At 35.6% G+C, this 12,238-nt stretch overlaps 1 protein-coding gene across 3 annotated transcripts in view; it reads left to right on the forward strand.

Moving 5' to 3' along the window:
* Positions 1-664: 664 nt before the first annotated feature.
* Positions 665-12,238, forward strand: part of LOC109106222 (protein WWC3-like) — a 42,296-nt gene continuing 30,722 nt past the window's right edge. For all 3 annotated transcript variants that reach the window (XM_042758330.1, XM_042758332.1, XM_042758331.1), the window contains exon 1: positions 665-1,082. In XM_042758330.1, the coding sequence (XP_042614264.1) occupies positions 937-1,082 (146 nt within the window). In that variant the 5' untranslated portion in view covers positions 665-936. The remainder of the gene's footprint in view (positions 1,083-12,238) is intronic.

The raw sequence follows: 12,238 nt of genomic DNA on the forward strand, positions 1-12,238 counted from the left end.
AAAGGGCAAATTATGGATAGTATTCACGTGACAAGAAAACAACAAAACTAAACACAGGTAAGTTTGTTGTAGATCAGCAATGATGCACAACAGCGTTAAAACTATAGCAGCTGCCTCCCCTTTATTTATTACAACACATCTATAGCTGATGCTTCATGTAAAGGATAAAAAATACTGAAAGTTGCTATCGCTAGATGGCGCTCTTATATTAAAAATGAAAACAAATTCAAGCACATATGAAGCGTTTGAAGTTCTGTGATTAGGCAAAAACAGTATCTTCTCATTCCTGTAACGTGAAATATTCAAAGACTGCAACAGTTTACCACGAGACGAAATGTGTTTAAGTTAGGAGTAGGCTACTTTTAAACATTTTTCTCTTAATACACCCTTATCCTGGACGAGACTAGTCTTCTTAACATAATATAAACAAGTATTTTTTTTTTTCAAAGAGATAAACGTTGCTTTGATAAATTATATTTATTATAATTATTAACACTCTACTACTACTACTACTATTACTAATAATACTAATACTAATATTAATAATAACTGCATCCACTTCAACAACCATCAACAACAGTCCCGAAATCATACGACCGTCATTATTGGCTTACTTTCATATACGTAAGCATTTGGGGGCGGTGATTATGCAAATACGCCTTCCCGAATATGGACAGTGTGGAATGAAAGATGGTAGATAGAGTCAAACATGGAGGACCGACACACAGAGTCATGAGAGCGCCGCAAAACTTTTTGGAAAAGGTGGATGCAGGACTGCCTGTGTCGATTTGACCCACGCTCGTTTCTTCGTCGTGAAGTTTTCTGTTTCCGAGAGTCGATGGGAGTTAAACATTTGTAATGCAGTAGAAAGTTGAGATATATTTGTTGTTGGAGTAAAGGCAGGGGGTCAGACCCCCCTACCGTCCCAGCAGCGCTATGCCGTGGGTGAGCAGCTGTAAGCGGAGAGAGAGCTCGGAGCTGCCGCTGCCCCCGGGCTGGGAGGAAGCCAGGGATTATGATGGCAGAGTCTTTTACATTGACCACAACACTCGACAGACTTCATGGATCGACCCCAGAGACAGGTAAAAGTGATCGGGAGAGGGGCTGCATGCTTTATTGGCTGAAGTTTGATGATTGTTTGGTTGTAGAGGGCGGGGGCTCAGATTGAAGTGATGATTAAGAAGCGAGGGAAGTTGCACAGTTAGGAATGGAAGTGTTTTCATTCCACAGTCTAGAGCTGACACAGTGCAACATGGCTGGTTGTTTATTCTTTCTTTGGGCTTGTCATGCTAATTGACTATCACAGGAGCTCTAAATAATATGATCGGTTTCTGGATTGCACATCAATAACTATTCCTCTGGAAAAAAAAGTATCCAGTGTAATGCATTGCGCTTGGTTGGATTTGTATTTAACAACTTTGTTGTTGATGTGTGTGTGTGTGTGTATATATATATATATATATATATATATATATATATATATATATATATATATATATATATATATATATATACATATATATACACATACATATATATATAAATACATATATGTATGTATTAGACATCTGTTTTTATTAAATTTATATATAACACTGGAAGAAAAAATCTATAATCTGCAATATAATGTAAAAGTTTAATGATATATAGAATATTAAGTATATAATTTATAAAAATGAATAACACTTCTGTTTACGATAAATGTAACCAGCTGAGTGACGTTAATAAGCATACTATAATATTCTGTCAGATGCTGAGTTGTCTTTATGAAAGCTGTGAGAACAAAATTATTATTAGTATTAGTCTAATTAGTATTAGACCATTTAAAATATGAGGGATAACCATTAACCATTATGACTGAGTTAAGTTTTGGGAATAACGTATTTGAATTGATCAGTGTTATCAAATTGTATGTGGTATTGAGCTGAGTTGCCTTATATTACCTTATTTGCTAACATTTAGATCCCTGATTATCATTGTTGCACAATTTAGCTAATCATGACTGTCAGTCAATTATAAAAGATACACATTTGCATCTGACTCTGTGTCATCCACATAATTTCCCTCATTAGCTATGTTGGCTAAATCTAGATAGCTTGTAACAGGAATCTAGTACAGGGCCAGGATAGAATCAGTTTTTTTTTATTTTTTATAAATCATATGGAAAATCATAAAATGTGTGGAGGTCTCTCTCTTGGCACCATGAAAAATTTATAATATCAAGAGGATACCGTTTACACCATTATTTCAGTATCCCTAAGATATTGTAGAAAGGCACATCACATTACTAATACTACTAGTTATTAAAAGCATGTCTTTTTTCCCCTTTATTTTTTATTTTTTAAAAAGTGGTCACATAATGTAAACAGTGTTCAAATGAAAGAGAGAATTGAACTGTAGCTCCAAGAGTTCCATGTGCAAATATGTATGGAATGCTAGTTGGGCCGCTGGGAAAGCAGTGTGGATGTGCTTTGTGAGGTCTGTATTTTCACAAGCAGAGAAACCAGCCTTTCAGCACAACTCATTTAAACAGGAGTTAACTAGAAGCCTTGTGTAAATTAAATAGAGGGGATTTGCTGCCTTTAGGGTAGTTGACATGGTTTCATCTTAATTTGTATGGTCACTTGTGTCAAAACAATGAGCAAGTAGATCACCAGCTCAAAGGCAGTTCTGTCATTGTATGACTCTCGTTTTATGGTGTCATTGTGTTGAGAACTGATCATTTTTATTACATTTTCAAAACTAATATCTACGTAATTTTATAATAATAATAAATACTTTTTGTAGTATTATGAGTAAAACACTATTTTAGCCTCTTAATGAGTGATTATAAGTTTTTGTCAGTCATTTAAAGGGATAGTTCACCCTAAAGTTGTTCTAAATCTGTGTGATGAATTTCTATCTTTTGTAGAATATAAAAGAAGATATTTTGAAGAATGTGGGTAACCAAAAAGTTGGTGGTCCCCACTGACTTCCATAGTGTGGGAAAAATACCATGGAAGTCAGTGGGGACTAGAAACTGTTTGGTTACTCACATTTTCCCAAATATCTTTTGTGTTCGTACAGGTTTGGAGGGTGAGTAAATGATGACAGAATTTTTATTTTTGGATGAACTATCCCTCTTAACATTACACTGCTGTCTTAGTCATGGACGCTGCAACATCCCACACAAACTGAAAGTCTTTTACTTTTGTGTTCATTGCTCTTGTGTTGCATTCTGCCTATTTCATTTTCACTCCAAAGCATCTTTCATGCCCTCCTTCCACTTTCCTTCTCCTTTTCAAGAGAAGGAATGGGGTAGCTTGAAATGAATCTAGATAAGAAAAACATGGTAAGGAGTTATCCAGCAGATGTTGAGGTGGATGTGTGAGGAGGATAACACGTTGAACTGGGGCGCTCATGTGGGCGACATGAGTTAAAGTTGGTCTCATGACATTCTCTCCCTTTTCCTCTCTCTCTTTTCCCTCATTTTCTATCGCCAACTCAAAATAGTTGAAAATAATAAGTGTATCCACAGTGAATCAAGCATCAGAGTTTTTAATGCACTATATTATTATTTTATTAATGCCTCTGACTGTAGTCAGAGTTAAATTAAATTTGTAGTTTTAAAACAGTGTTTAATTTAAATGTATTTTACATTACAAACTGATTACAGTCTTGCCCATTGTAGACTTTATTATTGAATGCATCTCTGTCAAGACTGACTGTTGTTCTCCCAGAACAGGTTAGTCAAGTCTGGGGGTCAATTTTGAAGACATTTACTTGCATTTAGTTTTTTGAAACCCCTATGTATATATGTATTTACCTTTTAATTAATTTATTTTATTTCACCAAAAAGTGAAAGGGCTGAACATATTTAGTATTTAAGTATAAAATTTGATAGTAAAGAATTTATTTCAAGTTGACATGCAGATGCAAATTTTCTGATGCTAAAAAGTTTAGGTCGGTTGGTACATTTAATCAGATCTTGACTCTTCATTGAAGTACAGTAATTTCTTAAGGATAAATGAGGCACACGAGCATTAGAGCAGAATAGAACTCACCATGAAAACTGAAAGTTTGATCCATAATTCTTGAAGTTTCAGCTTTGATTCTACTTGCATTTATGGACATTTCCTGTAGTGCTTTACATTGTTTATCTGAGGTACTGCATGGTCCTACCTCAGAAATCAAATTGTAATTAATATAATAATTCAATTAATACAAAATAATTGCTCATCGGTTTTTAGATTCTTCAAAAAACTAAAATATTGGAAGGAAGGGAAGTTGTTAATGGGCATGATGTTTCACACCACCACCTTGTTTGAGCATCAGCTGTGCACCATGTGAACATAAGTTTTGGGGTTTTCAGGCACAGTGACAGCTTGTAGTGAAAATTGGAATTAGTGTGTGAAATCACTGCTCAGTCACCTGGGAAACCACTGGAGCTCCTCTGTGAAACCGTGCCATCTTCCAGCACCTGCCCCATACTTCTTAACTGCATGTTACCATTAGTTATTTTTTGCTATAATTGAAGTCCTAAAAGCACAACAAGAATGCTGAAGATTTTTGTTTCTTTCTGTGAAGATGATTGTTGGTAAGCTGTCATTTAGAATGTATCTGTAAAGTTTTTATCATTCTTAGGTGGGCGTGACTTCCATTGAAAAAGGCTTGAAAAAATATTCTGTGGTATTGCTTTTCTGTCATGGCTTGAAAATGTCACATGACTGCAATTCGAGCGGCAAACATCACAGTGCTGGATGTGCAAAAAAAGAAGTCTACATTTTGGAATTCATCCCTGGCGTTCTTTTGAGAACATTAATCTTTAATCTCAATAACACAAAAGAGGTCTTTTTATATAATATTTTTGGTATTGTCTTTAGTGCTGTTGTTTACAAGTGGGGCTTTGTGGCAGGAAGGGCGCTTCACCTCGGCAAGACAATAGTTGGGTAAACAGCGAATATTGCCTGTGTCCGTTTGCCGTAAGGACTGTCCACTGCATGGTTTCCTAAGGTGACTCCTTAAGTGTCCGATCTCCTTCGTCCAGTGTAGTTTCTGTGGGGAGGCTTTAGTGACTCAGGAATGAGTGCAATGTCAGGCATGCTTACACTAATGCCTGAGGGACTCTGGCCGTGATCGGCCCCAGACGAAGCTGCCCAATGGAGGCAGCAGTTCCCACATATCTTCCCTCCCTCCATCCCCAGGCCCCAGCGGCTCTTCCTTTATTCTTTACAGGCTCTGTTATGCAATGGCCACAGCCAGGCCTGCCGCTTGGCAAAGGGAAGCCTTTATACGTGGTCACAAAGCACACCAAATTCAATTATTCTGGAAAGTAGAAGCTGTGTTGCCAGCACCAAAAGGTTATTCACATGAGCGCAAACCCCTCAGTGCTATTTTGCTTCTCTTGGTGTTTTCATTATGTCAGTTAACAGAGGGCAAGTTTTTTGTTAAAAGGGGGTTGGTGAACATGGCTTGTTTCATGTGGAGTGTGTTTCTTTGGAAAGTTTCTTTACTGAATTGACAACAATGTATTGTCACAGGCTCTATATTATGAGAGATTACAATAGCATAGCATAGTAAAGGCACAAGTATCAAATGTCTTTTTTGGTCTACAGCATACAAAATGTTTTTGGGTAGGTTGAGTTTGAATCTTATAGTCCTAATGCAAACTAGCTCTCAGTCTTGCTTTGGACAAATAAGTGCAAACAGACAGTATCAGCAGTTTTTGATCACTGAGTCAGTGACACTTGTGTGTATTAACAGATGTATTGCTTTTATGTTATATTTGAGGTGTAAGAGAACTGGATATTTTACGTACACTACCATTAAAAAGTTTGAGGTTGGTAAGACAGTGTAATGTTTTTCAAAAAAAGTCTCAACTCATCAAAACTGCATTTATTTGATCATACAGTAAAACTAATATCATGACATATTGTCATTTAAAATATATATTTTTTATTTTGAATGTATTTGAAATTATGTATGCCTGTGATTGCAAAGCTGAATTTTCAGCATGAATTCCAGTCTTCAGTGTCACATGATATAACAAAATATGCTCAAAAGATGTAAAAGATGTTCATGTGTGTATGATCGACTTTAAGATACAGGTTATAAAAATCTCTTGTACACCCATCTCCATTTTTGGATGGGCATCATGACCCCATGGATAACAATGTCTTGTTTAGAGAAATATACAGCCAACTGGATTCTTACATTAATTTATTGTTAATGGACTTAAAGGTAGACACCGACTCCATATTTAATTTGATGTTGATTTGTTTCCAGTAAATGGGAAAACTCCAGTCACAATGGGTTGTTAAAAGTATGTGATTTAAGACACTGAGACAGTCTAACCCTTTGAACAGACTTTAGCTCTGTCCCTTCCAGCTTTTTTTTATTTGCAGCAAATTAAATATAATAATTCATTGTATTAGATGTTATTTAGGGATGCACCCATGTTTTATTTTCATTTATTTTCATTGCATGGACTGATTAAATGGGATGAGCTGTGAGTGGGAGTATCATCTGATTCCTGTTGTCACACTGCTCAGTGTGGTTGTAGCTTTCAGTCAAGGCTGCATGTATTGTGGTTTATGTCATATATTTAGGACAGTTTGCTCTGTCGCTTATCAGACCAGTTTTTAAAAAGTATTAGCACATTATGGGTACTTCTTTGACTTCAGTTCCAACCTAAAGATTGGTGAATATTAATTTCAGAACAGTCTAAAAAATTAACAGCCTTGTGTGACAGAATGAAATCAGTGTGAAATCAGTGATTTCAGCAATATTTTAACGGGTTAGCATTTTCCTATTAAAAGCTTAAAACCAAAACTATTAGACACAGACATGCCAGATGCATTTGGTCACATACAGGTTATGCCAATCATGCCAGGAATGCTAGCTTAGCAGGATGTACCAAACTTGTCAGGGCTGTTGACTGAGGAATTTTAACGCATGGTTGTCTGAAGAAATCCATTGAGTGCCAGAAAAAAATAAATTTGCCACACTTTGCCCCAAACTCGTATCACAGACACATACACTGTCAAGACCCCTCTGAGAAATTATTCCGCAAGCTTTATGACCTTAGCCTAATCCTAATTTGGTGTATGTCATATTGAACCAATATTGGAAGTTTCTGAAAACATCCTATACTAACCCTAAGGTTGTGGGTTCGAGTCTCGGGCCAGCAATACCACGACTGAGGTGCCTTTGAGCAAGGCACCGAACCCCTAACTGCTCCCCAGGCGCCCCAGCATAAATGGCTGCCCACTGCTCCGGGTGTGTGTTCACGGTGTGTTTGTGTGTGTTCACTGCTGTGTGTGTGCACTTTGGATGGGTTAAATGCAGAGCACCAATTCTGAGTATGGGTCACCATGCTTGGCTGTATGTCCCGTCACTCACTTAAAATTTGAACAGTTTCTACATTTATGAAAAAACAAACTGTCCTCTAATCTAGGTAATAACAGTGACGGATTTAGGCATGCGCCTGCAACAGGAAAAAAATACAAACAAACAAAAAAACAATGTGAGATTGGGTTTTTACCACTCATTTGCAAAGCACATCAATATCATGTCAATATCATCGTGTGGGTTATTTAACCTGATGTGGACTCGGAGTGTGCGTCTGGAGAAGTTGTGTCGTCTCTCTGACTAGTTTCCTCCTGGCTCTTTCATCCAGTTTGGAGTGACATCTTGATCCAGGGAGGGTCTGTGCTGTACCAAATACCTTCCACTTCTTAATAATAGATTTCACTGTGCTTCTAGGCACTGATAAAGCCTTTGAAATGTTTTTGTATCCATCTCCTGACTTGTGCCTGTCCACAACTTTATCTCTTTATCCCAGAGATCTTTTGACTGTGCGTTGCCACCCATAGTTGACTGTTTGCTTCAGTTGCACTACCAAGGGCTGAAATGCTCCAGGAAAGCTCCTTTCATTCTGAGCACACAAATCAATCAAAAAACACTGAATCAAAATGGCCACAGCTGATCACAGCTGAAGGTCAGATGGTTTTGTGTGCCATTGAGAGGTTGATCAGCACCTGATTGAGTTTTCAGGAGGGGGTGATACTTTTTCCAACTTAGGGGCCATTTACACGACGACGTTTTCAACCAAAAACGGGAAACATTTTATGCGTTTTTCATGTTTGTTTACATGAAAACAGCATTTTGGGGACTGAAACTGAAACTGTGTACTAACAAGGTGACTGTGCCAACTATTGGCCTGGCATATGTAATACAGCGTTTTTGGCCGCTTTCATGGATATGTGTAAACGTGAATCATTTTGAAAATGTTGTCGTGTATACATGAAAATTTTTAAAAACGCAAGGGAAAAACTTTTCAGTTTTTGACTACATCATTGTCGTGCAAACATAGCCTCAGTGATTCTGTTTTTTTAATTTATTTATTTATGTTATTATTTACTTTATGTCGGTGTTATATCTTTTACATGGATGTTATAACACTCAATAATAAAAAAAAAATTTACAAAGCAAAAACCAAAACCTTATTAATTTAAAGCAGAAAACCAACAAAATACCAACATTATAAACTAACTTCACAAGTTTCTATACCCACTGTATTTAATGTGATCACAATGTAAAAGCATTGTAAGTTACGCTTTCATTTCTACAGTTATTCAAAGAGTGAATAAAAAAATATAGCATACAGAAATCAAGCTAAGAACATTATGGCTGACTTTAGTCTGAAATGAGTTTAAAGCGGTCTGTGAAATGAATCTCTTACTTACATCATGCGCACATCTGCACTTTGTTATTTATGATGAGAGTATTCCCGAGAGAACAAAATTCAATCGCGAGCGTGTACACTGAACAAAACTCTGGCATTTCAATGATAAGTCATCTGAACACCTCTGATTGGCCACTGCATTCATAAACTCAACAGAGTCGTGTGTGATTGGTAGCAATGTGCAACGCTGTAAAAACACTTAAATTAAAAAAAAATTTAATGGCGCAATTGACACTTTTCATTTCATTTTCACTTTATTCACTTTATTTAATGTCACCTCAAAAAAAAGTATAAAAGAAGAGAGGAAATATGCAAAATATAAATCTATGCAGCTATCACTCATCTTGCTAAAATAGGCTAATATATCACTTTTGTTATGCTGTGTTGCTTATGTTATTACATACAGGACAACAACAATCCTTTTTCTGTCCAACTAGCTTACATAACCAGACAGTGAAATGTGATTTTGTAACTTCATGTATTTTTTTTATGTATTTGTAATAATTTAAATATATACATTTATATAAAATAACAAAATTTATGTCAAATTAATTTCATTTAGAGGTGGCAGAAGGGGTGGTTCACCCAGCGTGCCATACAAGCTGGGCAATAAGCCAGTCTAGTCTAGTTGGGTGAGCCTAATGAAACCTGATCAAGAACACATCCAACAGACATAGCTGTCTTTAAAATTATTCAAATATGGAGCCCAGGAGAGCATATTTCACCATAAATATTGTATTCTGAAAATTATATAAGAATTCTTGTAGGTTATACTTTATTTTACAGTAGCTTTGTTACAGTCAGTGTTGGGTAAGTTACTTTTAAAAAGTAATTAATTACTATTGCTAATTACATCATCAATATTGTATTTAAATTACTTTACTAATTACTCTGTCTGAAAAGTAACTTAGTTACTCAATAAGTAACTTAATTATTCAAATCGCTAATTAGGCTACATCTTAAAATCCCTATAAACCTTAATAGAAATTAAACTCTTGATTCTTTCAATTTGAGTCGAACATAGAATAGTTTAGCCTTTTAGCTTTAATACAACTGTAATAGGCTACTTAAACATTTTTATAAAAAAAAAATTTTTTAACACTCTTTGGTTAACAAATAGAAATACTCTGAATAATAACATATCTGAATAACAAAAAAGCTTAAGAAAAGTTAAATAATACATTTCAGTTTGGCAAGATGTTCAGGAAAAGCCCAAATAGTAAAATCCGTCCAGGTTAGGGCTGTGCAATTAATAGCATTCGATTGTCATTTGCATCTCGTCAGTAAAGCCGGTCCCGTGATTAGTACTAAATCAGCATCACCTGCTTTCAGACTGAGCGGCTTTCACTACACAGAGCCGTATTTCACTGACAATTAGGCAAAATCACCCTCATAATCGCAGATGAATCGCATTCGATTTCGAACGCGATATCGCCCAGCTTGTCAGTGAACTACGGCTCTGTGTAGTGAAAGCCGCTCAATCTGAAAGCAGGTGATGCTGATTTAGTACGGGACCGGCTTTACTGACGAGACGCGCATGACAATCGAATGCTATTAATTGCACAGCTCTAGTACAGGTTTATGTGAAAATAACACATTAACTAATGTAGGTAAGTATAAATTACAGAAATTATCTTCTCTGCTAAATAAAGCCATGTCAGATCGCGCTGTTCTTCTGAAATAAATTCCTCATAGCAGTACTTCTTTCAAAAACGATGAAAATTAGACGAATCTTGACTTTTTTTTTAAATCTATTTTTTTTTGTATCTAGATGAGGGCGTTTGCGCACAGGTGGTTGCATATAATGAGCTCAGACACGGGAAAGACTGTGCCTCACTTTAGTTTCATACGGATTACAGATTTCAGATAGCTAATATTCGTTTTCGATTTGAATTCGTTCATTTAAAAGTGGACACAAGCTTTCTATAGACATATTTCTCATGTCTCTGTGCCAAATATTCGCTAAGTTTGTGACATCTAAAGAGTTGCTCACAGAGACAGACGGCAGAAATTGCACCCTGTTTGTTTTGTTTATTTTGCAAAAGCACAATGTTTTGTTGTTGTTGTCAGTGTACACAAATAAAAGTAGGCCCTTTTTAGATTCGATTGAGTTTAGTCTTATCTGTTATGAGTATTTAAGGTTTCTCTGTGAATCAGGAAAAACTGAAAGTGAATGCGCTGGCGTGCAGAGATTTAAAGACGCTGCATTCAATTTTATCTTTAGACGGTAAATTTAGATTTAAAATTCAATATTGATTTTAGAACTGCTGAAATGATTTACTGTATGTAACGCAAATACTTTATACATAACTGTAATTAAATTACCTAAAAATGAGCAGTAATCCCTTACTTTACTTTTTCAGTGGATAAGTAATTTAATTACAGTAACGCGTTACACCTAACACTGGTTACAGTGTAATTGTGTATTTAAGTACTGAGTAATATTAATTAATAATATGTACTTACTATAGGTTTAGGGTTAGAATTAGGGTTTGGTTCAGGGCATGTAGTTATGCATCATTTTCTGTTATTACTATAGTAAGTACATGTAATATGTAACAAGGACATAAAGTATTACATTCTTATATTTTGAAAATTTTAGGAACATTCCTTTTGTTATGTATAAATTTCTGAATTATTCAGAACATTTTCCTACCTAACTGTCATTTAAAAAAAATGTGGGGGAAATGTAATTTAATGAATTAATTTAGTTTGTTAGTTCAGAAAAATTATCTTTAGGGCATGTTCTTGGCAGGCATTGTGAGATTCCCACTGAAATATTTTCTCTTCCTCTCAAACATTTAATTTTCCCTTTATCTATTTCTTATTGCACAGTTTTCCCTGTTTATCATTGTCTCGATGTGAGAGTGATAGCAGGAGGGAAGGCTATATCTAAATGTGTCAGAACGGATGTTCTTCAGCAGTGCTACTTATAGTCAACCTATTTCTATAAGATGCTGTATTTAACGATAGGAGGAGACGTCTGTCCGGTGCTGTCTGATGCGCTCAGCTGCCGGGACATGAATGAACAACATAACTGAAATTCCTTAATAGTTTTGATACAGTCTTTTAAACTGAGAATGCAATTTTTAGATTCACACTTGTGGATCTCTGCATGTACTGTACATAGAACAACCGCTTATGCTGTTTATGGTTTCAGAAGTAGCTCAGCCATAAGTGTCTTCTTGGAATTTAAGGACCATCTGTATGTATTTTTCTTCTTCTTCTTCTTCTTCTTCTTCTTCCTTCTTCTTTCTTCTTCTTTCTTCTTTCTTCTTTCTTCTTCTTTCTTCTTTCTTCTTTCTTCTTCTTTCTTCTTTCTTCTTTCTTCTTCTTTCTTCTTCTTCTTCTTCTTCTTCTTCTTCTTCTTCTTCTTCTTAATTTTTTTTAGCAGAAAATAATGTTATTTTATAGATTTTTTTTGTTTGTTTTGTTCTGTTCTGTTTTTAAATCTAATTCAGATGCTTTGTGCCTTGATTGTGATGGTGATGATGATGATATAGTATACTCAAT

The sequence above is a fragment of the Cyprinus carpio genome, chromosome A6 (assembly GCF_018340385.1).
Source record: "Cyprinus carpio isolate SPL01 chromosome A6, ASM1834038v1, whole genome shotgun sequence".
Taxonomy (NCBI): Eukaryota; Metazoa; Chordata; class Actinopteri; order Cypriniformes; family Cyprinidae; genus Cyprinus; species Cyprinus carpio.